General features: G+C 46.0%; 3 protein-coding genes across 13 annotated transcripts; 1 reads left to right on the forward strand and 2 right to left on the reverse strand.

Moving 5' to 3' along the window:
* Positions 1 to 736: 736 nt before the first annotated feature.
* On the reverse strand, positions 737 to 5,907 carry LOC125528962 (uncharacterized). 11 transcript variants are annotated; one of them, XR_015615994.1, is made up of 7 exons: positions 5,376 to 5,907; positions 5,037 to 5,305; positions 3,732 to 4,672; positions 3,448 to 3,616; positions 3,196 to 3,299; positions 2,893 to 3,003; positions 737 to 2,693 (listed from the first exon to the last, which is right to left on the reverse strand). XR_015615994.1 is itself a non-coding variant. In XM_087543541.1 (5 exons), the coding sequence occupies exons 2-5, from the start codon at positions 3,502 to 3,504 to the stop codon at positions 2,656 to 2,658; spliced, it is 270 nt and encodes an 89-aa protein (XP_087399667.1). In that variant the 5' UTR covers positions 3,505 to 3,616; positions 3,732 to 4,529; the 3' UTR covers positions 737 to 2,655. The 11 variants fall into 11 exon arrangements, 2 of the variants coding, with proteins under 2 accessions (XP_087399667.1, XP_087399666.1); XR_015615988.1 differs by having other exon boundaries at positions 2,893 to 3,616; positions 3,732 to 4,016; positions 4,116 to 4,672; XR_015615992.1 differs by having other exon boundaries at positions 2,893 to 3,299.
* A 3,673-nt stretch (positions 5,908 to 9,580) lies between these two features.
* LOC147984418 (uncharacterized) lies at positions 9,581 to 12,883 on the forward strand. The gene is made up of 2 exons (XM_087543539.1): positions 9,581 to 10,618; positions 12,309 to 12,883. Exons 1-2 carry the CDS (start codon positions 9,731 to 9,733, stop codon positions 12,714 to 12,716), a joined length of 1,296 nt encoding a protein of 431 aa, XP_087399665.1. The 5' UTR covers positions 9,581 to 9,730; the 3' UTR covers positions 12,717 to 12,883.
* Positions 12,884 to 13,124: 241 nt separating this feature from the next.
* LOC147984419 (protein YABBY 7-like) lies at positions 13,125 to 15,620 on the reverse strand. Its single transcript, XM_087543542.1, has 5 exons — positions 14,042 to 15,620; positions 13,821 to 13,958; positions 13,586 to 13,703; positions 13,470 to 13,518; positions 13,125 to 13,380 (listed from the first exon to the last, which is right to left on the reverse strand). The coding sequence occupies exons 1-5, from the start codon at positions 14,126 to 14,128 to the stop codon at positions 13,260 to 13,262; spliced, it is 513 nt and encodes a 170-aa protein (XP_087399668.1). The 5' UTR covers positions 14,129 to 15,620; the 3' UTR covers positions 13,125 to 13,259.
* Positions 15,621 to 27,748: the final 12,128 nt, after the last annotated feature.

The following is a 27,748-nucleotide window of genomic DNA, read 5'->3' on the forward strand; positions in this document are numbered from 1 at the left end:
TCTATAAAACAGCGTAGGAGGCGGCGATTTTTGGTCCGAAAAAACGAATCGTTTTTCACTCACGGATGGCATTGGTGGGTAATTTTTATCAACTTGGAGAGTAATTTTAATGACGAACGATCAGAAGCGATAGCCATTTTATTAGTAGGTAAAGATATGCCTGTGCGTTGCAACGGGCGAACAGAATGTATGATACATAGGAATTAGGCGTGTAAATGTCATAGAGATAGAAGAACTTTCGACAATTCTCGAGCCTGAGCGTTCACCAGCCTGTCTTCCAACGCAATGTTTTCTCCTGTCTTCCAACCCAATGTTTTCTTGCCCGAAGAAATTGACTTGTGTCATTGTGCTTGTTCATCTATAATTAATTGTCCGTGTGTTGCAATGAGGTCATAAATATAGACAATATTGTCTATTTTGTGATTCTCCCCTGTATACCCGGTACATGGAACTACTCTCCCCCATTTTTGCATAATTATATATTTCAAAAGTGTTTGTGCATTGCAATGGCTCTAAAATAAATCATTGCGTTCTGGCAAACCTAAGAAGCAACTTTGTATACTTTATACCACTCAACTCTCTTTGGTTTCAAACTGTTTTTACTTTGAAACCATTTTGGGTTTCACCCCAATTTTAGTGTCATTACCTGTTCAAACATACAACTTTCTGATCTTTCTTTGTATGCATCGTTGATAGCCATAAGTATTAAAACATCGTAAATAAACTATTGACTTCCTAACAAAATCAATTAATATTTACATTTGGTAAATCACATGGGAAAGACAGCTAAATTAAATATTTGAATCATAAAAATTTCACTCGTCTATTTCAATAAATGAAGGTCTACAGTGTACCATTATAGGTTGCAACCTCATGCACTTAAAAGCATATCTTGTAAACACATCCAGTCATAATTACCTAGGCATCTCCTATTGAAGCATCAGACCAGAACTGTCCTCATCTAGTTTCCTCCTTACAAATCATGTCTGTCGCTAGTATGCAAATCCAAGTGGCGATAAATTGTATGTCAGTTTCATTGATGCTGGTTGATCATGTTAGTTGCCCTGAAATTTGTTTCGTTCCCAGATCTCGGACTTAGTAGTGAAGTCATCCAGAATGCATCATAACAACCTAGCAGAACAAACCTCAGATGCATAAAGGAAAATCAAACTGAAACTAATATTTTGTCGATAAAGTGTAATTATTGGTCTACTGACTGTAACTTTGTATACTTTTGCCTCTAACCTTCCTACTGAAGTCATAATCTTCAAGATCATTTACGTACTGAAACCTATACAAAGACTTGGATCATCAGACTTGAGGAAACTCATCTGGGTAGCTACAGTATAGCCGTACACACCTTCCATTATAAGGTCGTAGATTTATCCATGTCATGGTCTAACTAACAGGTGTGATAAACTCAAATGGCTGATGCTATCAAAAAAACTCAGACGGATCATCGATCCAAACATGACCGTACACTAACTCATGAAAAAGTTCTAGCTCTAACCCATGGTGTTCAATACACACCTGTATTACTGTATACAAAAATAGAACTGCAGGAAGCTAATACCTACACCTGGGAGACATGATATGCAGCAGGGGCATGGACGTGAAGCTCATCCAATCACTATATGTCCTCTTAATCGCTTGTGCTTTTTGCTATAGATATATATGTTCCTTTGTGCCTCTAAGATTCACATATCTTATTGGATCATTGTAAGAAAGAAACATAGAGTAGCTTTTTCTTGTAAGAAACAGAGAGTAGACCAGATTAACAACCAATAGAAATAAATACTGGATGCAACCACATTTAATTTTTAATACCTATAAATTCAACGGTGTGATAATGAATGAAACCAGACATTTAAGTATACCAACTGACAGTGTGTTTTCTAAACATTCCAAATGGCATGAAACAACTAATTCAAGAACCGATGTCACATTACAAGCTATACCCACCCGTGGTCCAAATGACCTGAAATTATCCCAAATACTGCCACGTCGAGAACAGCCGATCATGCGATTTTTGTATCCTCTTAGGAACTTGCCCTTACTTTTAGAAAAAATAATTATGGATTTATCTATCTCTGTTCAGTTCAGTTCAGTAGAAAGGTCTGAGATCCCGCCACATTGTGAGCAATCTGGATGCAATGTAACAATAGTGTAGCAAAATTGGCAAGACAAACAACAAAAGGACATGAGGGGCATCATAATAGAGTATTCATATTATGCTTGTCTTGAGTAAAGAGATTAAGGCAGCCATATGTGTAGCTGCGTAATATATAGAAAGCAATGAAATATTAACAATGACAATGAAGAGCTTCCGAATTAAGTAAAAGATTGCTCCCTTCTTGAATGTTTTTCAGAGAACTGACAGAGCAACAGGGCACTACTTAAGCCATCTAATAATTATAGGACCTAAAAGAAGCTATGCTCATTTCCTAATCATTTAAAATTGAACAGTTGTGCTTACAACAGCATAAGTAGGCTGACCTTAAGTACTTGGTGCAAACTATCCTCAGAAGCCATTCGTACACCACTTTTTTCCAAACCACGATGCTGGCAACAACTAAGATCAGGCAGTGTACTTGCTGCAGACCAGATCAAAGGGAGCACCAGAGCTGGTCACTGAATCTTCAGGGAGAGTAAAATTCAGCTGGTCCACATGGTTGGAGAAATAATCTTCAAACCTAAGTTGCACCATTGATAGAAACAGTGGTGAGTAACATGAAACCTAAGATTCAGAGAGATCTATGAAGCCATAGTCAAAGGAAAAAAAATTGGCTGCAATCTTTTTGTAAAGCAAGCAAGTCCAGTCATGTAAAATGAAGCAGATATACACAGCTCAATGATGCACTGTCCTGTATTAAGCTAATTGTAGAAACTTACTTAAGTCGGGCCAAGGTAATACAATCTTGGAACGTATCACCGTTGTCTCCATGAAGGCATTCAATAAGACGTTCAAGCTGATCCTAGCTTGCACATCACAAGCAGTTCTTGCTGCAGTTACATATGCGCGGATTTGACAGGGAATCATTAACTTCAGTAGAAGTTTTCTCAAGTAAATCCTCAAATTCATACATAGCACAGGTCAGGCAGTGGTGCAATTTAGTCAGTTGTGAAGTGATTACCAAAAGAACATAGGGGAGAACATGTATAGCATTTCTAGAGCATGTGCTTCATGGTACAAACCTAGTTTTTTCAGATTGTTCATAGCCTCCTCAGCTAGACGATAAACACCTAATGAATGTTCAAAACGCATGTGGACGGCCTTGGGTACACCAGATGCGCAAGACCTAAAACAAAAACACAAGTTATACTATTATTCCACCGGAGTTTGATTACCCAAGAAAGAAGCTGACAGGTATGTTCATTTTAGAAGAAAAAAAATCAAGAACATCCAAATGTCCATCTAAATTTTAAGAAGATGACAATTGCCGGCACCGGATCAGCCGGGCGAAGGCACACGAGGACGCGATCATACTGGTTGAAGAGACACATGCTGGCAGTGTGGATCTCCTCTTGCACAACACATGCTCATTTTTCCGCCGCGTCGGTGGTTCAACACCGTGCCGACAACCACATCTCCTCCTCTTTCTCCCCATTCTCTAGGCTAATATAATCAATCATAATGTACAAAACATGAGCAGTACATAAATGAAGACTTTCACATAAAATTAGTGCCAGATGAAACACCAAAGGAACAAAAAGCTGAATTAGTGAATTACCTCCTGTTTGTTGGGTCGATTGATCGAACAGTTTTCTTGCAGGTGGTTGTTGATCTCGAGAAGGCAATGGGCGTCGTAGCTGAGGGCTGCAATGGCATGGGGGAGGACCCCAAGTAGTGCGGGGGTTAGGTCTGATCCGGGAGGAGATCCACCGGAGGTCGGCGTGGGACACTGTCGGACGACTTGAGTAGTTCACTCCTGGCCGTTCAGCATGTAACATTTTGATCTCTCTAAGCTTCAGTTTGGAAGGATCAGTGATAACAAAAACTGATTCCCACCATGCAGCTACAAAGTCAATATTGTAGTTCTGATTCGAAGGCCACACTATAACCGAGTCTTGCTGTATAATTCAGAAGAGGAAAGCAGTAGAACTTTGAATGTTACCTTCTCATAGAAAGCATTAATATTCTGATCAACAGACGACTGCTTGAGCTCAAATACTATGCTTTCTTGTCCTGCACATAAGCTTGCAACTTCAACTTGCCTTGTAGACACTATTATCAGGCTCCCTTTCTTATTGTTTGGGAAGCACCTCTTAACCCGATTCCACTCTTCAATGGTTGATAAGTCATTAAGCACAATCAGGAACTTCTTAGCATTGAAATATCCATTGAATTCCTCAGCTAACTCTTTCCCCATCTTTTTTGTTTCCAGCAGAATGTCAACTCCTTCGGATGCGTGAGGCTGCTCTACTAAACTTTGAATGAAGTCTTCTGGACTGAAAGGATGCATCAACCTCACCCATGCTCGGCACGGAAAATTGTTTTTGATCTCTGGATCCTCGTAAACTGCCCGGATGATCGATGTATGCCCAAGATCAGCACCTTTTCCGCCCACTGTAATCACCCTTAGGTCGGTGTCCTTCTTGTTTATCAGCTGGGCAAGATCCACCTTTGATTTTTCCTGCTTCGTTGCGTCCTGAATGCCAAGCATTGTTGTACCTGTGATCGTGCGTATCAATGGGTCAAATAAGAATCGAATAATCAATGTTGCTCGTACGTCCATTACTACATTTTAAAACAATCTCACAACAGAATATGAACTATAGATACTTAATTTATTTGGTCAGATAGATCATAGGGAACTTGGTGATTACTTTGCTTATTTCACCTACAGGAACATGATTTGTATCCAAGGAATCAGTCCCCATCTAATATCACATACATACATATATTTCTTCACGGTATTCACTTTCTATAAGAAATTTATGGATAATGAAAGAAAACGTCTCTCCAGGCATCAAGTGATGTACAGGACCACAAATTCATTCAATAATAACCGGATAAAAGAACGAAGCATAGCTACCTGCAATTCCTTGGTTCACGACGATTCACTACCCAATACGAATCGAGTTCACAAGGGGTTACTATACATCTTGTATTGGCACTCATTGTTTTCAGTTTGAAATATGTCAGTATACAACACATTTTCTGATGGCCACGAACAAGAGCCGAGGAGGGGGCGAACTCAGCTGAAGATAGAAAGGAGGAAGCTCCATGGGTGGTGCATCCCAAGCTGCAGCAAGGCAAGGTCGACCCCTCCTTCCTCAAGCATCCAATCCTTGCTCTGCACATCTACCATGGAGGATCAAACCAGACATTAGAGGGAGAAAGGGGGGAGAGATAGGGAAGAAGATGAACTCACCCCATGGCCAGCGGGCACAGGAGCAGCATCCTGGACACGGAGATGCCTGTGGGGGCGCGATGGGCGTCGGAGAGGATCCGCCGGAGGCGCCGGAGCCACGCCAGTGTGGAGGCGCCCGAAACCCTAGACATGGTGAGGGCTTAACGTCATCGCTGGTGGCCGGGAGCGGCGAATCCCGCTGGCGGAAAAGACCCAGCGGAGCGAGGCGAGCCCGGGCCGGTGCTGCGTGGTGTCGAAAGTCGCCGGAGAATGCCGGGATCGGCCGGCATCTGTGGCGGCGGAGATGTGTCCAGGGAGAGAGAGAGGGGTCGCGGGAGAGAGAGATGGATTGGTGGGGGATCCATTTGATCTGGGAGGGAAGCGGAGGAGAGGGGCAAAGGCTGCCGGCGGTGAGGTTCGGGGAGGGACGATGCGATGGGCGGCGGCCGGCGCGGGGCGGCGGGGAGGCTCGAGCGCGAGATCGCGCGTGGAGGCGCTGGGTGCGGTCGGCGGCGGCGGACACCGGCAAATTCAGGGTGTTTTTTGTAAAAACGAATTTATCAGATCCACTTAAAATAGGATTGCGGGTTAAATACCAAAAAGCATAGGTACTTTTTTGCAAAATCGCCGATGACGTGCGACCAGAAACAATAGGCGCTTTATTAGTAGGGAAAGATTATTAGGAGGAAAAGATTAACAACAATGAAGCCTATCAATTACCCATAAACAACAAAATAGTTTATTCATAAGAACCCACAATCAAGCAACCAGACATCACAACAACAATATAAATGAGGAAATTCATTCCTATGACTAAGATGAATGAACGTCTCCTCGCGCCTTTTTCTGATGATGAAATATCTGATACTTTGTTCCAAATCGGACCCTTAAAGGCGTCGGGTCCGGATGGTTTCCCGTCCCGGTTTTATCAGAGGAACTGGGGTTGCTTGAAAGAGGAAATCATAGCCGCGGTTCGACTGTTTTTGTCACAGGCCATATGCCAGAAGGGGTCAATGATACGTGTATTGTACTGATCCCCAAAATTCAACACCCGGTGACGTTGAAGGATTTCCGTCCTATTTCTCTGTGCAATGTGATTTACAAGATAGTCTCAAAATGTATGGTGAATAGGCTCAGACCGTGCCTTGTGGATCTCATTTCAGAAAATCAAAGCGCGTTCATCCCGGGACGCTTAATCTCAGATAATTCGATGATTACTTTTGAGTGTATCCACCATATCCAAACTTCTTCAGGAAATAATGATTTTTGTGCGTATAAGCTGGACCTGTCGAAGGCTTATGACCGTGTTGATTGGGACTACCTGGAGCGTGCTCTTTTGAAGTGGGGCTTCGCCCCACGGTGGGTTGATCTAGTGATGGAGTGTGTCAGATCGGTCAAGTATTCTGTCAAGTTTAATGGCCGGCTACTGGAGCAGTTCTCTCCTTCGTGTGGTTTACGTCAAGGTGACCCCATATCACCCTTCCTGTTCCTCTTTGTGGCTGACTCCTTGTCTTCCTTATTACATGAGGCAGTCCAACGTAGAGGACTTGAGGCTATCAAAATTAGTAGGAGGGCCCCTGCTATATCACACTTATTGTTTGCAGACGATTCCCTTCTGTTCTTCCGTGCTACTACGGATTCGACGATGATTGTCAAGGATGTTTTGAGTACTTATGCTTCAGCTACGGGTCAAATTATCAACCCCTCAAAGTGCTCCATCTTGTTTGCTGACAATTGTCCAAATCAAGTTGTGGTGGAAGTGAAATAAATTCTGAATGTTACTCAACAGGAGTTTGAACCAAAGTATTTGGCCTCCCGGTTCCAGAGGGGCGCATGCATAAGGGACGTTTTGAATCTATGCAGTCTAGATTGAGTAAGTGCTTGATGAATTGGAGTGAACGATACTCGTCTTTTGCAAGTAAGGAGGTGCTTATAAAAGCGGTGGCCCAAGCCATCCCAGTTTATGTTATGAGTATATTCAAACTTCCCATGTCGGTTTGTGATGAGTTAACAAAGATGATGAGGCAATACTGGTGGGGGGTGGAAAACAGAAAGAAAAAGATGGCATGGGTTGCTTGGGAGCGTTTGACTCTCCCTAAATCTCAAGGAGGCGTTGGTTTTAGGAATATGCGCGCTTACAATCAGGCTCTTCTGGCTAAACAAGCCTGGAGGCTTCTCACTAATCCAGAATCGTTATGTGCCCGACTACCCCAAGCCAAGTATTACCCTAACGGGAACTTGGTGGATACAGTTTTTCCGTCGAACTCCTCGGCGGTGTGGAAGGGCATTGAGCATGGACTAGAATTGGTGAAGAAAGGAATACTCTGGCGAGTGGGCAATGGGGCTAGCATCAGAACGTGGAGGGACCCGTGCATCCCTAGGGGTCCCCCATTTACTCCTATCTTGCCAAGAGGCAATTGCCGCCTCAATAGAGTCCAGGATTTTCTTGATGATCGCGGCAACTGGAAGTTAAACTTGCTACAACAGTTCTTCTGCCAGGCTGATGTAGGTGCAATACTGAAGATCCGCACTTCCCCGCGCCAACAGGAGGACTTGTATCGTGGCCTTGGGACAGATCGGGGCAGTTTTACTATCAAGAGTGCCTACCACTTTGCAATGTCTTCAATAAGAGATCATCTCAGTCCGGGTGCGTCGAGCTCTAACCCTAATGGTGACCGACCGTTGTGGAAGCTTGTCTGGTCTGCGGATGCCTCCCCCCCCAAGATGAGACACTTTGCTTGGCAAGTCATTTCGGGATCACTTCCAACAAATGTTGAGAAGTTTCGTCGACATATTGGTACATCCGCCTGCTGCAACCTCTATCAAAGGGAGGAGGAGTCCTCATTTCATGCGTTACTTGTATGCCCTAATGCTGCTATGCTCTGGGATTCTATGTGGCTAGTCTGGCCACTTCCCCCCAGAACAGATATCCAGTGTACGGGCTCAAAGTGGCTGCTCCACCTCCTATCGGAATCAAACAAGCAGATCAGGAGCAGAATCATTATGGTACTATGGCGTATATGGCATCTGCGGAACGAATTCACTCATGGTAAATCTATCCCTCCACTCGAGGTTTCCTGCTTGTTCTTGGCAAGTTACTATAACACCTTCCAACAAATCTCGCTCAGTGTTGAGGAAATTATGAAAGGGAAAGCTCCGGTGGTTTATGAACCTACACATAGATCCCCATCTGGAATATATGCACCTCGCAAACCTTGGCCTCCTCCACAGGTGCACCAGGTGGCGTTGTCAGTGGATGGCTCTTTTGACCCTACGGACGGGTCAGCGGGCTCGGGAATGATTCTTCGTGACATGACCGGGACTGTTATCTTCGCATCCTACCGCAAACTATTTCACTGCAATGAAGCTCTCGAGGCAGAATTGCAAGCTATGATGGAAGGGTTGAAGTTGGCGATAGAGCATTCTCAGGCCACTATTGTTCTTCAGTCTGATTGTGCGGTGGCTCTCAAGATGCTTGGGGATGATTCATTGGATAGGTCAGCATATGGACACTTGGTGGCGGAGATCAAAAGGTTCTTGAATGATAGGGTAGTTATTCCTGTTAAAATTCTTTGGGATCAGAATAGGGTTGCACATTGTTTAGCTAATTTTGGTAGATGTGGGGATAGCACAGCCTGTTGGTTGGGTCAACCTCCCTCATGTATTAGCAAGCTAGTTGGTGAAGATGTAACTCTATCACTCTGGAATAAAATACCCTATGGTTCCTCGCAAAAAAAAAGACTACACATATGTTGCATGTGCACGAATTACTATTTTTTTAAAGCAGACCTGTTCAGGTGGGCTGACCTGGCCCAACCTGGGCTAAATGGGTCAGGCACGACACGACCCTCCCAGGCACACCAACTATATGGGCCGACACATGTGCCTAGCCCAGGCACGGCCACTTAGTAAAAAGGCCAGCATGGAGGTACGTTTAGCCCGGTGGCCCGCGTAGAATTCAGCTTATTAAGTTTTTTAATATATTCAGTCTATTGGGTTGTATAAATATTAAAAAAAAAACGAAACGGGTCGTGCCGTGCCAGCACTCGTACCCAGCTTCGCAGCCCAACACGGCCTTAAGCGGGCCACATGCCGGTACGACCGAATTATCGACGTGCCAAGCTAGACTCACCACGCCGTCGGGCACGCGGGCTATCGGGTCAGCACGCCAGGACGGGCCCATTTGGCCACCTTTGTTGTTCAAAGGACCAAAAACTCGACAGAATCTCTCCGATTTCTAAAAAAAAAAAAAAAACAGAATATCTCCGGTGCGTACCGGAGGCTGAGAGGAGTCGTACCGGCGCCGCCTGCCCCCCTCTATCTCCATCTCCGTCTCCGGGAAGCGGCGAGGAGCCTTGCGCTGCATCGCCGTCGAGATGGATCTCCTGAGGAAGGAGCTGGAGAAGAAGCGGAAGGCGGCGACGGCCGACTTCGGCGGTAAGAACTTTGTCCGGCGGTCGGAGCTGGAGGACAAGCAGCTCCAGAAGCGCCGCCAGATCCCCGCCAAGGTTCCTTCTGTGCCCACCCCCAACTCCTCCGCCGCCTCCGACCCTACCAACTCCAACGCCGACCCCGCCCAGGCCGGGGGCGGGAACCCTAACCCTAGCTCCTCCGCCGCCGCGGCCTCTGTTCCACCCGCCCTCGCGGGGAAGAAGGCCCCGCCGGAGGATACGCTCCACTCCGAGGAGCGCCGCATTGATGAGCTCGTCCTCCCGCGGAACGAGGTCATGCGGCGCCTCCGGGTGCTCCGCGAGCCGGTCACGTTATTTGGGGAGGACGACGCCGACCGCCTTGATCGCCTCAAGCTCGTGCTCAAGTCCGGAGCGATTGACGACATTGACGACCTTGAGATGACAGAGGGGCAGACCAACGATTTCCTCCGTGACATGATTGAGCTCCGCATGCGGCAGAAGGCTGGTCGAGACGCCTATGGCAAGGGCAAAGGCAAGCGTGTAGGTGCTGGTGATGGAGGTGAGGGCGGCGCCCTGGGAGACGATGTGGATGAAGGGGACGGGGATGCCCGGAGGAGTGGGGATGATGCTGATGCAGACAAGGACTCAAAGCGAATGAAGACCAAGTTTGAGGAGCTTTGTGACGAAGACAAGATCTTAGTCTTCTTCAAGAGGTTGCTCAATGAGTGGAACCAGGAGCTGGATGATATGACAGAGCTGGAGAAGCGTTCGGCAAAGGGAAAGTCAATGTTTGCAACGTTCAAGCAGTGTGCGCGGTATCTCAGTCCCCTGTTTGAGTTCTGCAGGAAGAAGGTGAGCATATTTTGGTGTTCTGTCAGCTGGTTTCTTAAATTGTGTGATGTTATTTTCATTCAGTTACGAATTAAAGTAATTGTGCAAGAGTGGGGTGAATTGGGATTTGAAATTATGCTTGCGATGACATGATGTACCTGCAAAATTCAGAATCACGGGTAAAGTGACGAGTGCTATTGTGTAGAACTTAAGAGTTGTATTAGAAATAGGAGATGACAAAACTTGACATCTAATACAATTTCAACCTTCTGCTCAAATCCTTCTTGGTTCTTGCATTGCAGCCTGAAGAAGTCGTAGAGTATTTTGGAATGGAAAACTGATCAAAGAGATGGTCATTGTCATGCATATTTTACATATAAATTATGCATGTATACCGAGACTAAAATAGGGGTAACCGGAGCAACATCATCACATAAATAAATTTATTAAGGAAAAGGGGCCTACATCTGGTCATCAGTTGAATGTAATGATAGCAGATAGTTATAAATGGTCATCTAATGTTTCTTATGACCATAGTAACCTGGCTGTATTTACATAGTTTCTTATGACCATATGACTTCAGTCTATCTCACTAAGATCTTGTGATTATGTGAATCACATTTGCTAGAGATTCAACGAAGCTTATGAACTTCTCAATGCTGGTAGTGCCAGAGGATCACTATATATTCTGTACCTTAGGCCAGCTTATAAAGCTGTAATGATATAACTTCACTATGAAATATCTCTTATATATCCATGACACATGGTAGACATGCTACTTCCTAGTTAGTGTGATGCTAAACTTGCATTGATTTTGCAGTTTTGCACAACATTTTTGCATCTGCTCCTTTATATCTGTTTCACTCTGCCAAGGATCACACTGTTTTGTTGTTACTTCTGCACTATAAATCATAATATATCTAGTTATGAAAATCCTCTCATTTTTACAGTATACTTCTTATTAACTAGTTGATTCATTGTATGCTGGATATGCAAATTAAAAACCATGTACTCTGAGTAGTGTAACAAGTCATGACTGTATGCTTGGTATTCTTTTGTTGGTGTTAGTTTCAAGTTTAATATAGCTCTTATGCGTGTAAAGAGTAGCTGTACGGCTGTATCAGGAAACACACACATAATCAATTCATCCCTATTATAGGGAGGGTGCTCTTGTAAAATGATGAAAACAATTTTGGTGAAGACTCAGCCTGGGGCTCAATTGTTTATTATCAAACGAAATTTCAAGGCCCGACTCAAAAGCCAACGGTTAACCTTTTTTTTTTCAAACCCCTTTAAATTTTTGCTTCTTTGTTCTCATTCTTCATCTGTGTTGTGCATGTTCTGGCATACATTGTGGTTTCTGATTCATTGTGATGTAGCTAGCCACCTGGCCCCGATATAGTTCTGAATCTAAAAAAAGAAGGGCTCAGTTGAACTTTGCGCATATTCTGCTAGCAGTTAAGGACCTTTTTGAGGAAGCAACTTTTGATGGTCCTTTTTATGGATTCAGCTTCCTCTTAAACTCTTTTCTTATACATGGATTCACTTTCTCATTAAAGAACCTGCTCGTGCTGAATTGTGATGCTCACATCTGAATTGTGAAGAGTGTTTATGAACTTTATGTTGTACCTTCCATGCCTACGTTATGTTGACCCTCTCCTGACTGAAACTGCTTGGCATTTCTGACGCCAATTATTGCTTCTGTGTTTAGGTTCTTCCCGATGACATCCGTAAAGCATTGCTCTTTATTGTGGACTGCTGCATGAAGCGTGATTATTTGCAAGCAATGGACCAATACATCAAGCTGGCCATTGGCAACGCGCCATGGCCTATTGGAGTCACTATGGTTGGTATCCACGAGCGTTCTGCCCGAGAGAAGATTTACACGAACAGTGTGGCTCATATCATGAACGACGAGACCACTCGCAAGTACCTGCAGTCGATCAAGAGGCTCATGACCCTTTGCCAGCGTCGTTATCCTGCTCTGCCCTCCAAATCAGTGGAGTTCAACAGCTTGGCAAATGGGAGTGACCTGCAGGCCCTTCTATCGGAGGAGAAGAATCCGACGAAAGGTCCTTCTGAGGACAGGCTCCGGCTGATGCCAGCATCAAAAGAGTGATGCTTCACCCACAAGCTCGGATCACAAATACTAGAAGTTTGGGGTCTTTGTGTAATCTAAACTAAATGCGACATTTCCTGTTATGCTTCCATTTTTGTACTGACGTGGAACGACAGAGGAATCATGTATGTTAGTCAAAATTGCTAAAGAAGCTATGATTATCTGTACCAATAGAGTTCACTGTCTGAGGATTCACGAAATCAGCTTATAATTGCATAAAACATCCTGTGCCGTTCAACGAAGGTGTTGACAAACCATACTTTTAATCAGGTGGGTTAACTCATAGTTATGTTCTCGCAGAATAGAGCAGACTTGGCTATTAACAGAGGCAAATCACTCTGCTTGAAAGAGGATTCACTGTCTCACTTGCATGGAAACTAATTTTGCTCCCCCCTCCTTTTGCAGTTTGCACGTGAAGCCGGCAGCAGTTTCATCAGTCTCCCTTGTGCTGAATTCTGGGTAAGTGAGCCCACTGCATCACAACAACCAATTATAATTTCCAAATCACATGAACGAAGCTTTGGATGAAAATGCAAATGGACATCAATGATCGCAAGGTGTTTTTTTAGTGGAGACATGAATACCTACGTTTTTAGCAGCCGTGCTGAATGCTTCTTTGTGGGTGATGTCAGGCTCCATGGCTTTAATCCTCTTTATCTCTTCCCTGAGAACATGGTGAATATGTTAAAAGCTTCCAATGGCCTCTCACATGAAATGCTTGTCAAATGTTATGGCTGCATGCTTATTTCTTACTTGATGAAACAGTTGTATGCCGACGGCGTCCGCTGCTTCCTCACCGGCGCTGCAAAAGAAGCATAGCTCATGATCTGTCTGCCGGTGCACAAGAAAAGACGGGTAAGTTTGTCTACGTTTGTTGACGGCAGTGGCACTCTTCTCCACGACCTCTCCCTCCCCGTCGTCGTCGTTGTCGTTGCCGGCGCTGCTGTCGTCCGACCATTCTCTCGGCGGCGGATCAATGCCCAGCTCCTGTTCCACCCGTCAGTTTGGTATACAGACTACAGTCGAAGCTGAAAAGAAGCATGCGGACAATGTCCTACCCCTGTATGATGCCCATGCAAAGCTACTTCGGAAGCAAAGGCTGACCTGAAGAGGCAGCTCGACGGACGGCGGCGGCGGCGGCGGCGGCGGAGGGGGAGAAGCCACGCTGACGGAGAGGACGCCGGCGCAGCAGCCGCACTGCACGGCCACCATCTTGAGAAGGCCGCTGCACGGCACGCTCACCTGCACGTACGCATGGCAGCGAGTCTAAGTGAGCTTCTGCGCACACACTGTGACGCGACGAGAGAGAGCCAAATGGTACGTACCAGCAAGATGGTGGCGCAGAACCTGCACTGCACGTAGCCGAGCCGCTCGTCGAGGCCGAGAGCTGGCCGAGGCGCCGACGACGACATGGCGGCGGCGGCGACGGCGACGAGCCGTGCGATCTGCGGGCGGTGCGCCGTGGAAGGGACAGCAACACTGGAGCGACGAGCAACCTGTTGGCTAATCCAACATTTATCTCCTCTTGGAGTAGGGGGGCATGCATGTGCGCGGCAGTGTTGGCGTTGCAATCAGCACAGTGAAAATGGCTCCCGATCGCCATGAAACCATGCACAGCAGCAGGATCCTCGAAACGGCAGCCTCGTGGGTGAGGGCCGAGGGGCGTACTTACGGGAGGGTCTCGAACAATCTTATCAGGCCAACACAATGGAAACGAGCTCCGAGAAGGCGGGTGGCCCATGTCGGCAGTTCTGCGATCCCAAGCCCATGCAGGGTGATGGCGCAGTAACGATCATGGCAGAGATGGCATGCCTCGCATACATACACTCGGTGACAATCGGGTTGCCCGGCAGGGGGCTCCTCGGCTACGTGGTCTCAGCGTCTCGTTGCCGCGGAGATTCCTCCGTTTCGGGGACGGTCTATTGCGCCGGGGACCCCCTGCTTGTCCGTGGCATGGCAGAAGGCAGAATGGCTCGTTTACTAGCCCCAATGCGCACGCTGATGAACGCCTGACAACGTTGGCGTTGCCATTCTGTAACAGAAGGTACTTCCAAGTACATAATTCCACATCTTGGTTATCGATCCAGTGCTAGCTTGGTCGACCAAGAAAGAATCGGATTAAGTCTCTCTTTCTTTTACAAGAACTTCACGAAAAACAGTTGATCATCTGCAGTAAACAGGAAGAAAAAATTACGACAATTGCCTGGGCAGGTATGTTGGCAGTGTTGTAGCCAGTCTGCCAAGTGCGCCAGTTCTCATACTGTCATACAATGCCGAAGGAGATGCCACAAATGCAGCGCAAAGCCATTGCTTCTAAAGAGATGCTACAGGAAAGTTTCTAGTAATTCTTTTTGGGAGGCAGCGCCATCGATCGGTCCGAACCTGCACAAGCATGTGAAAGTGAGTGCTCCCTGCTCCGTGCAGATAAGCTTTAAGACGGGGACACCATATCTGCACATTTTGCTCTTTCAAGTCTGGCAAAATGGCATCGCCTGCTACTGCTTGAATGAATACAGTGACATTTGTCGCAGAAGGAGAGCGAGAGACTAAAATAAATATACTGAACAGCTTCTGCATCATCAACTGCGAGGATCCCTCCATTCTGGGCCAAGATTTTAGTCACGGATTCCGAGACTATGTAACTTATTAGCGACCTTTCTTTGGATACCAAGATTTCTGACATCTTACTCTTGTATTTTAAAATTTTCAAATCGAATCTAATCAAGCGCCCTTGCGCTGAAGATGAAACCGAGAAACCACTGGGCTTGTTTCTTGGTTACGTAGTCTGAATTAGGTTTTCGCTATGTAATCGAGAAATCTCAATTTGGTTGATTTCTCTTCATGTTCTCGTTGCAGAAGTGAAATATTTTCGCTTAAGTACTCGACCCTCCCATAAACCATGGTCGTGGCCTTTGGCAAGGTGACCCCTCTCGCTGCTTTTATCTGTCATCACCACAAAGTTGTTGCAGCAGATCATTGACTTTGCAACACGACACGGACTTCTTCACAATATTAGGGGCCACAACATTATTGTTAGTACCTCAATTTACACAGACAATGTGGCGGTTTCGGGATCAACCTTACTAATATCTTGCATTGCTTCAGGGAGGTGACAGGATTGCCTATCAACTTCCATATGAGCTCAGTTTCCTTGCCTGTTGTGACCACTTCAACTTGGATGACATTTCCAAAATTTGCCGGCCATGTGCACCTCCTTTCCTATGAAATACCTTGACCTTCCACTCTCGGTGTGGCATCTCAAAAGGGTCGACTTTCAGCCTCTAGATGACAGAATAGCGTCTAAGCTAGTTACCTACATCGAAAAGAATTTCACGACAGCGGGGCATACTACACTTGTCAAACCCGTCATCACCTCGCAAACAATCTACCAACTCACACCGCTCATTGTACCACATAAAGTAAAGAGCAATAATAAGTATATAAGTGACAGATGAAAGATGTCGACTAGAGGAGAGTGAATAGGCGACTACATTTTTAACTTTCCTAGTTGGTTTAAGGATCGTAGAATTCTAAGTTCTCTAAAATGCAACTAACTGAATCAACCAATATGACATGAAGCACAACACTTGTAACAAGATAAAACATGGTAAGCAAGCTAGTAACACACCAAGCAAGTAATAAAGCTTGGGAACAAAATAACCAGATGCATGGTGATGTATCCTAAAGTAAGTCCTTGAGGGGACTTTAATCTTTGTCGGAGTGGTGTGGGCACTAAGTTCCCAAACGACACCGAGTGTCTCGCCTTCGTCTCCTTGAGCCCCGCCAACCAAAGCTTGGATCAACTACTAAGAGGTAGGTCTTGAGGTGGCATCTAACCTCCACAAACTTTTCCACTGATTTTGCACATCACGAAGCCTCTGAGCGACTCCAATCATCTATGAGTCCCCACAACTCCAAGATTAACAAACTCGATGAAGCAGGTCTCCTCTTTCTTTCCCCACATAAAGATTAAAACTTGGGTAGTTTGGGAGGAGTACTCGAGCTCTAAAAGTCAACAATAGTGGTTAGAGCTCATATACAAATGGCCATGTGTTGTTGGGAAGAAGAGGCGGCTTATATAAGTCCCCAAAATCCAACGGTTACCTTCACTCTACGATGTACCTGTACACTTCGGATTTAGTTTGAAGTACTGGAATTCCGCAACCGGTTTCAATTCCAAACCATGCAAAGAGCAGTTCTATTGTTCTCGTGTTCAACTTAGAGATCTGGGGTCTGGGAGAGCTCGGATTTTCGGGGTTGAGACAGACTGAAATAGAGACTATAAACAGAGCAAGCTCTCTAGTTGAGAGCTTTACTCAGATCTTCTGGGGCAATCTGAATTTCGAAGAGAAGCAACAATAACATATTAGGTTACCTTTTCATGAAACTCTCAAGGCTTCTTCTGAAAAGGATAGAGACGGTAGCACATGATATTTGGTTACTGGACCTATCCGATGGGAGACGGTAGCACGTGATATCTTCAACCGGCTTCGATGGCGGTCATGTAATATGATAGATGTTTAGTTTCCTATCTTATCTTTTTGCCTCCCGGTTGTGGCTATCCTTTTATTTTGCCTATGCTCTCTATGAGCGTCTTTTCTTTCTTGAGACATGAAGACTTTTGTTGAACCCTTTGCTTATCAATAATATGGTTGTATGCATCGTTCTGATGCAGAGCCCGGGGATACCCCCTTTTCGAAAAAAAAACATAGTCCGGACATTGCATAGAGGAATTCATACATACCACGAGACTACCAAAATGATGGCATGTTCTATTGTTTCTTCATGATTAAAGACTATATAGATAGGGGAAGTTCGTCACCTATGGCTTCCCTTGCCCTCGTTATCATGGAAGTAGAGATTGAAGACGCAATAGGAGTCGATCCTGATATGCTTGACGCCGGAGCTGGATGTGTCAGAAGTGGCACTAGGCATCTCATCCCCTTTTCGGGGGAGGTTGCGAGGGCATGGGCAGACCCAACTTGCCGCTTCGCTAGGATCAGGCATGGGAATCCTCCTCGGGCCTCGGCCTTCTTTTCCGCGTCATGTGAGGCTTTGCGGCATGATGCACCCTCTCCATGTCACGGGCACGTTGTGCCTCGACCACAAACGCATCTTTGCACCTTTCACATCTGGGGCATCTGGGGCCTTAAGCATTGCTGCCATTGGCCTTAGACTCCAAGGCCAACGTTGCTGGGACAAGGACCCAATGTCGGGGATACGTTGAGCCGGGGTGCTGGAACCTTCTATCAGGGACCCGCCTAGCCGCACTCGTCAGCTGCCGTGACAAAGTGGACATCCAGCGTGAGCTTTCGCTGGAAGCACCGCCACCGCTAGATCCCAACCGGAGTGGTGGTGAAGGCGCTTGACTGGCGGATCCACGGCGCTCCGGTATCCTCCAGGGAGCGGCGTGCCGCGACTTGGAGGGTTTTCTCCTCCTCGTCCGAGCAGGCGACAAACTCCTAGCTGATGAATCCGGATCGACTGGTCTTAGACCCGTTGTTAGCCACGCATGAGATGATTGGAGAGAATGAGGAGGGGCGGATGTAACGCCCCGTGACCGATGTGCCAGGTGTCTTCCAGTTATTCGCTGTTGTTGCCTTGTCATTGCTTGCGTGTCATGCTTTCCATATCATGTCATCATGTGCATTTCATTTGCATACGTGTTCGTCTCATGCATCCGAGCATTTTTCCCGTTGTCCGTTTTGCAATCCGGCGCTCCTATGTCACCCGGTGTCCCTTTCTACCTCTTTTCATGTACGGATGTTAAACGTTTTCGGATTGGACCGAGACTTGTCTTGCGGCCTTGATTTACTACCGGTACACCGCCTGTCAAGTTTCGTGCTATTTGTACTTTGTTTGATACTCCAACGGTTAACCGAGGGACCGAAAAGGCCTCGTGTGTGTTGCAGCCTAACATCCCTCCAAAGTGGCCCAAAACCCACCTAAACCCCTCCATCATCTCGGTCATTCGATCACGATCGCGTGGCCAAAAACCGCACCTCATTTGGACTCTCCTAGCTCCCTCTACCTATAAATATGTGTGCCTCCCGGATTTTTCGCGCAGATGAAACCCTAACCTCCTCCTCCGCGCGCCACCGGACATGTCCACTCCGCCGCCGGACGCGTCCATCGCATCCGGCCACGTCGCCCCGGCCAATCAAGAGGCGCCACGTCGCCTCCGCCGCCTCCCTCCTCCAATAGTGCGAAGCCACCTCAGCCCCCATCCGCCCCGCGGCCCGCCAGGCCCGCGTCCGGCCCCGCGGGCCCAGCGCCGCGCCCGCCGCCCGTCCGCGCGCCCCACCGCCTGTGCTCGCCGGCGCCGCCCCGCTCGCTCGCCGCCGGCCGCCGCCTCGCCTCGACTGCGTCGCCGCCTCCCGCCAGCCTCGGCTTTCGCGCGCACGCCGCCGCCTCGAGCCGATCTCCGCCGCCAAATGCTCCGGCCACCGCGGACCTCGTCGTCACTCGCCGGATCCGGCCTCCCCGTCTTCCTCCTCGCCGGATCCAGGCGCCCCCTCACCGGATCCCTCTTCTCCGGTCGTCTCCCCGCTCTCCGGCGAGCTCTCCGACGAGATCCGGTCCTGCCTCGACTTCCGTGCCAAAGTCAACCCTAGACCCGGAGGGTAATTTTTCCACCAAGTCCCAGTAACTTTTAGCTAACTTCATCACATCATAACTCTGCATCCGTGGCTCCGATTCGTGCGCGTAGCATATCAAAATGTTCGACTCGACGAGTACATCATTTCATCTCATTACATCATTTTCATTTGAGATCATCTTGGTGCCCGAAATGTCGTTGAAAGAGGGCCATGTGATGATTATGTCAGATCTGTTTCAGCAAATGCACTTTTGTCATTTTTGCCATGATTAATGTGTGCATGCTATGATCCTGAGCTCTACATGTGTTTTGAAATATGCCATGCCATCTTTACACGGGTGTATTCCATGTATTTTTGTGATCTTTGTGGTGACTAGCACAAGCATGCAAAGTAGCTTACTCAATGATGCTGATTTTAGGGACTTAGAATTTCACCAAGTCCTTGTCCTGTTATTGTTTTTATGCCATATGTTCATGTTGTTTCCTAGTGATCCGTGCCTCTTTTGAGGATGATCAGTAAGGATGTTTTGTAGATATTGTGGTGCTCTATCCATCCATGTCTTTGTTTGCAATTATGGAGTAACCTAGCTTGAGTCAACCGAGCTCTACTTTTGCTATAAAATGTTCCTTGCAGATTGTTAACGTGTTTAGCGATTTTGCCGAGCTTTTAGTTGTTGATCCATGCATCCTTTGTTGTTGTTCTTGCCATGTATAGCTTCTATGCCATGTCAATTTGCTGGGTGTATGCTTAGTTTGTCATGCAATGCCTCGTAGTGAGTGCATCGAGCTCGTAAACATGCCTACTTGTTATCTGTTTTGCCATGCTTCAGTTTTTCACTAAGTCTGAATCTGTTTATGTTTTTGCTATGTTCACATGCTTGCAATTGTATTCTCTGATCCCTTTTGGCTCATGGTCACTAAGGGACTTTTGTTATATGCTTTGAGTAGCTTCATGTCATGCCTTGCCTTGCCATGATATGTTCCTGTTGTTGGGGAACGTAGCATAAATTCAAAATTTTCCTACGTGTCACCAAGATCAATCTATGGAGTCATCTAGCAACGAGGGAGGATTGGATCTACATACCCTTGTAGATCGCGCGCGGAAGCGTTCAAGAGAACGGGGTTGATGGAGTCGTACTCGTCGTGATTCAAATCACCGATGATCCTAGCGCCGAACGGACGGCACCTCCGCGTTCAACACACGTACGGAACGGAGACGTCTCCCATGCCTTGATCCAGCAAGGAGGAGGGAGAGGTTGATGGAGATCCAGCAGCACGACGGCGTGGTGGAAGTAGCGGGATTCCAACAGGGCTTCGCTAAGCGCTGCGGGAGGAGGAAGATGTGTCACGGGAGGGAGAGGGAGGCGCCAGGCCTTAGATTGGTTTGCTCCTCCTTTTCCCCACTATATATAGGGCCAAGGGAGAGGGGGAGGCGCAGCCCTTGCCCCTTCCTCCAAGGAAGGGTGCGGCCAAGGGTGGGGAGGAGTCCATCCTCCCCAAGGCACCTCGGAGGTGCCTTCCCCTTGTAGGACTCTCCCCCCTTTTTTTTCTCTCTTGGCGCATGGGCCTCTTGGGGCTGGTGCCCTTGGCCCATATAGGCCAAGGCACACCCCCTACAGCCCATGTGGCCCCCCGGGGCAGGTGGCCCCACCCGGTGGACCCCCGGGACCCTTCCGGTGGTCCCGGTACAATACCGATGACCCCGAAACTTGTCCCGATGGCCGAAATAGCACTTCCTATATATAATTCTTTACCTCCGGACCATTCCGGAACTCCTCGTGACGTCCGGATCTCATCCGGGACTCCGAACAACTTTCGGGTTACCGCATACTAATATCTCTACAACCCTAGCGTCACCGAACCTTAAGTGTGTAGACCCTACGGGTTCGGGAGACATGCAGACATGACCGAGACGTTCTCCGGTCAATAACCAACAGCGGGATCTGGATACCCATGATGGCTCCCACATGTTCCACGATGATCTCATCGGATGAACCACGATGTCAAGGACTTAATCAATCCCGTATACAATTCCCTTTGTCTATCGGTATGTTACTTGCCCGGGATTCGATCGTCGGTATACCGATACCTAGTTCAATCTCGTTACCGGCAAGTCTCTTTACTCGTTCCGTAACACATCATCCCGTGATCAACTCCTTGGTCACATTGCGCATATGATGATGTCCTACCGAGTGGGCCCAGAGATACCTCTCCGCTTACACGGAGTGACAAATCCCAGTCTCGATTCGTGCCAACCCAACAGACACTTTCAGAGATACCTGTAATGCACCTTTATAGTCACCCAGTTACGTTGTGACGTTTGATACACCCAAAGCATTCCTACGGTATCCGGGAGTTGCACAATCTCATGGTCTAAGGAAATGATACTTGACATTAGAAAAGCTATAGCATATGAACTACACGATCTAGTGCTATGCTTAGGATTGGGTCTTGTCCATCACATCATTCTCCTAATGATGTGATCCCGTTATCAATGACATTCAATGTCCATGGTTAGGAAACCGTAACCATCTATTGATCAACGAGCTAGTCAACTAGAGGCTTACTAGGGACATGGTGTTGTCTATGTATCCACACATGTATCTGAGTTTCCTATCAATACAATTATAGCATGGATAATAAACGATTATCATGAACAAGGAAATATAATAATAACTAATTTATTATTGCCTCTAGGGCATATTTCCAACAGTCTCCCACTTGCACTAGAGTCAATAATCTAGTTCACATCGCCATGTGATTAACACTCACAGGTCACATCGCCATGTGACTAACACCCAAGAGTTTACTAGAGTCAGTAGTCTAGTTCACATCACTATGTGATTAACACTCAATGAGTTTTAGGTTTGATCATGTTGCTTGTGAGAGAGGTTTTAGTCAACGGGTCCGAACCTTTCAGATCCGTGTGTGCTTTACAAATCTCTATGTCATCTCCTAGATGTAGCTACCACGTTCTATTTGGAGCTTATTCCAAATAACTGTTCTACTTGGAGCTATTCTAAATTGTTGCTCCATTATACATATCCGACATCTCTACTCAGAGCTATCCGGATAGGTGTTAAGCTTGCATCGACGTAACCCTTTACGACGAACTCTTTTACCACCTCCATAATCGAGAAAATTCCTTAGTCCACTAATTACTAAGGATAACTTTGACCGCTGTCTTGTGATCCATTCTTGGATCACTCTTGTACCCCTTGACTGACTCATGGCAAGGCACACTTCAGGTGCGGTACACAGCATAGCATACTGTAGAGCCTATGTCTTAAGCATAGGGGACGACCTTCGTCCTTTCTCTCTATTCTGCCGTGGTCGAGCTTTAAGTCTTAACTTCATACCTTACAACTCAGGCAAGAACTCCTTCTTTGACTGATCCATCTTGAACACCTTCAAGATCATGTCAAGGTATGTGCTCATTTGAAAGTACTATTAAGCGTTTTGATCTATCCTTATAGATCTTGATGCTCAATGCTCAAGTAGCTTAATCCAGGCTTTCCATTAAAAAACACTTTCCAAATAACCCTATATGCTTTCCAGAAATTCTACGTCATTTCTGATCAACAATATGTTAAAACATATACTCATCAGAAATTCTATAGTGCTCCCACTCACTTCTTTGGAAATACAAGTTTCTCATAAACTTTATATAAACCCAAAATCTTTGATCATCTCATCAAAGCATACATTCCAACTCCGAGATGCTTACTCCAGTCCTCAGAAGGATTGCTGGAGCTTTGCATACTTATTAGCATCTTTCAGGATTGACAAAACCTTCCGGTTGTATCACATACAACCTTTCCCCAAGAAAATCGTCGAGGAAACAATGTTTTGACATCCTATCTGCAAGATTTCATAAATAATGCAGTAATCGCTAATATAATTCCAACAGACTCTTAGCATCGCTACGAGTGAGAAAGTCTCACCGTAGTCAACTCCTTGAACTTGTCGGGAAACTTCTTAACGACAAGTCGAGCTTTCTTAATGGTGACATTTACCATCATTGTCCGTCTTCCTTTTAAAATCCGTCTACACTCAACAGCCTTACGACCATCAAGTAGTTCTTCCAAAGTCTACACTTTGTTTTCATACATGGATCCTCTCTCGGATTATATGGCCTCGAGCCATTTATCGGAATCCAGGCCCACCATCGCTTCTCCATAGCTCGTAGGTTCATTGTTGTCTAGCAACATGACTTCCAAGACAGGATTACGTACCACTCTGAAGTAGTATGCATCCTTGTCATCCTACGAGTTTTGGGAGTGACTTGATCCGAAGTTTCATGATCACCATCATAAGCTTCCACTTCAATTGGTGTAGGTGCCACAGGAACAACTTCCTGTGCCCTGCCACACACTAGTTGAAGAGACGGTTCAATAACCTCATCAAGTCTCCACCATCCTCCCACTCAATTCTTTCGAGAGAAACTTTTCCTCGAGAAAGGACCCGATTCTAGAAACAATCCCTTATTGCTTTCGGATCTGAGACAGGAGGTATACCCAACTATTTTGGGTGTCCTATGAAGATGCATTTATCCGCTTTGGGTTCGAGCTTATCAGCCTGAAACTTTTTCACATAAGCGTCGCAGTCCCAAACTTTTAAGAAATGACAGCTTAGGTTTCTCTAAACCATAGTTCATACGGTGTCATATCATCGGAATTACGTGGTGCCCTATTTAAAGTGAATGTGGTTGTCTCTAATGCCTAACCCATAAACTATCGTGGTAATTCGATAAGAAACATCATGGTATGCATCATATCTAATAGGGTGTTGTTATGATGTTCGGACACACCATCACACTATGGTGTTCCAGGCTGTATTAGTTGTGAAACAATTTCCACAATGTCTTAATTCCGTGCCAAACTCGTAACTCAGATATTCATCTCTATGATCATATCATAGATATTTTTATCCTCTTATCACGACGATCTTTCAACTTCACACTGAAATTACTTGAACCTTTCAATAATTCAGACTCGTGATTCATCAAGTAAATATACTCAACATCTACTCAAATCATCTGTGAAGTAAGAACATAACGATATCCACTACATGCCTCAGCACTCATTGGACTGCACACATCAAAATGTATTACTTCCAACAATTTGCTTTCTAGTTCCATTTTACTGAAACCGAGGCTTTCAGTCATCTTGCCCATGTGGTATGATTTGCATGCCTCAAGTGATTCAAAATCAAGCGAGTACAAAACGGTCCATTTGCATGGAGTTTCTTCATGCATATATACCAATAGACATGGTTCGCATGTCCCAAACTTTTCAAAAACGAGTGAGCCCAAAGATCCATCAACATGGAGCTTCTTCATGCGTTTTATACCGATATGACTTACGTGGCAGTGCCACAAGTAGGTGGTACTATCATTACTATCTTTTGGCATGAACATGTGTATCACTACGATCGAGATTCAATAAACCATTCATTTTAGGTGTAAGACCATTGAAGGTATTATTCAAATAAACAGAGTAACCATTATTCTCTTTAAATGAATAACCGTATTGCGATAGACATAATCCAATCATGTCTATGCTCAACGCAAACACCAAATAACAATTATTTAGGTTTTAATACCAATCTCGATGGTAGAGGGCGCGTGCGATGCTTGATCATATCAACCCTGGAAACACTTCCAACACATATCGTCAGCTCACCTTTAGCTAGTCTCCGTTTTATTCCATAGCTTTTATTTCGAGTTACTAACACTTAGCAACTGAACCGATATCTAATACCCTGGTGCTACTAGGAGTACTAGTAAAGTACACATCAACACAATGTATATCCAATATACTTCTATCGACCTTGCCAGCCTTCTCATCTACCAAGTATCTAGGGTAATTCTGCTCCAGTGGCTGTTCCCCTTATTACAGAAGCACTCAGTCTCGGGTTTGGGTTCAACCTTGGGTTTCTTCACTAGAGCAGCAGCTGAATTGCCGTTTCATGAAGTATCCCTTTGTTCCCTTGCCCTTCTTGAAACTAGTGGTTTCACCAACCATCAACAATTGATGCTCCTTCTTGATTTCTACTTTTGTGGTGTCAAACATCACAAATATCTCAAGGATCATCATATATGTCCCTGATATATTATAGTTCATCACGAAGCTCTAGCAGCTTGGTGGTAATGACTTCGGAGAAACATCACTATCTCATCTGGAAGATCAACTCCCACTTGATTCAAGCGATTGTTGTACTCAGACAATTTGAGCACAAGCTCAACAATTGAGCTTTTCTCCCTTAGTTTGCAGGCTAAGAAAATCGTCGGAGGTCTTATACCTTTTGACGTGGGCACGAGCTTGAAATTCCAATTTCAGCCCTCAAAACATCTCATATGTTTCGTGACGTTTCAAAAACGTCTTTGGTGCCTCAACTCTAAACCGTTTAACTGAACTATCATGTAGTTATCAAAATGTGTATGTCAGATGTTCGCAACATCCACAGACAACGTTCGAGGTTCAGCACACTTGAGCGGTGCATTAAGGACATAGGCCTTCTATGAAGCAATGAGGACAATCCTCAGTTTACGGACCTAGTCCGCATAATTGCTACTATCAACTTTCAACTAATTTTTTTTTCTCTAGGATCATATCTAAACAGTAGAACTATAGCGTGAGATACGACATAATTTGCAAAATCCTTTTGACTATGTTCAGGATAATTAAGTTCATCTTATGAACTCCCACTTAGATAGACATCCCTCTAGTCATCTAAGTGATTACATGATCCGAGTGAACTAGGCCGTGTCCGATCATCACGTGAGACGGACTAGTCAACGTCGGTGAACATCTTCATGTTGATCGTGTCTTCTATACGACTCATGCTCGACCTTTCGGTCTTCTGTGTTCCGAGGCCATGTCTATGCACATGCTAGGCTCGTCAAGTTAACCCTAAGTGTTTTTGCTGTGTAAATCTGTCTTACACCCGTTGTATGTGAACGTAAGGATCTATCACACCCGATCATCACGTGGTGCTTCGAAACGACGAACTGTAGCAACGGTGCACAGTTAGGGGAGAACACTTCTTGAAATTTTAATGAGGGATCATCTTATTTACTACCGTCGTTCTAAGCAAATAAGATGTATAAACATGATAAACATCATATGCAATCAAATAGTGACATGATATGGCCAATATCATGTAGCTCCTTTGATCTCCATCTTGGGGCTCCATGATCATCTATTACAAGAACATGATCAATCTCATACATTACATATATCATTCATCACATCCTTTTGGCCATATCACATCACATAGCATACCCTGCAAAAACAAGTTAGACGTCCTCTAATTGTTGTTTGCATGTTTTACGTGGCTGCTATGGGTTTCTAGCAAGAACGTTTCTTACCTACGCAAAACCACAACGTGATATGCCAATTGCTATTTACCCTTCATAAGGACCCTTTTCATCGAATCCGATCCGACTAAAGTAGGAGAGACAGACACCCGCCAGCCACCTTATGCAACTAGTGCATGTCAGTCGGTGGAATCAGTCTCACGTAAGAATACGTGTAAGGTCGGTCCGGGCCGCTTCATCCCACGATGCCGCCGAATAAAGATAAGACTAGTAACGGCAAGCATATTGAACAAAATCAACGCCCACAACTACTTTGTGTTCTACTCGTGCATAGAATCTACGCAATAGACCTAGCTCATGATGCCACTGTTGGGGAACGTAGCATAAATTCAAAATTTTCCTACGTGTCACCAAGATCAATCTATGGAGTCATCTAGCAATGAGGGAGGATTGGATCTACATACCCTTGTAGATCGCGCGCGGAAGCGTTCAAGAGAACGGGGTTGATGGAGTCGTACTCGTCGTGATTCAAATCACCGATGATCCTAGCGCCGAACGGACGGCACCTCCGCGTTCAACACACGTACGGAACGGAGACGTCTCCCATGCCTTGATCCAGCAAGGAGGAGGGAGAGGTTGATGGAGATCCAGCAGCACGACGGCGTGGTGGAATTAGCGGGATTCCAACAGGGCTTCGCTAAGCGCTGCGGGAGGAGGAAGATGTGTCACGGGAGGGAGAGGGAGGCGCCAGGCCTTAGATTGGTTTGCTCCTCCTTTTCCCCACTATATATAGGGCCAAGGGAGAGGGGGAGGCGCAGCCCTTGCCCCTTCCTCCAAGGAAGGGTGCGGCCAAGGGTGGGGAGGAGTCCATCCTCCCCAAGGCACCTCGGAGGTGCCTTCCCCTTGTAGGACTCTCCCCCCTTTTTTTTCTCTCTTGGCGCATGGGCCTCTTGGGGCTGGTGCCCTTGGCCCATATAGGCCAAGGCACACCCCCTACAGCCCATGTGGCCCCCCGGGGCAGGTGGCCCCACCCGGTGGACCCCCGGGACCCTTCCGGTGGTCCCGGTACAATACCGATGACCCCGAAACTTGTCCCGATGGCCGAAATAGCAC

The sequence above is a fragment of the Triticum urartu genome, chromosome 2A (assembly GCF_056163025.1).
Source record: "Triticum urartu cultivar PI428250 chromosome 2A, HENAU_Tu73, whole genome shotgun sequence".
NCBI lineage: Eukaryota > Viridiplantae > Streptophyta > Magnoliopsida > Poales > Poaceae > Triticum > Triticum urartu.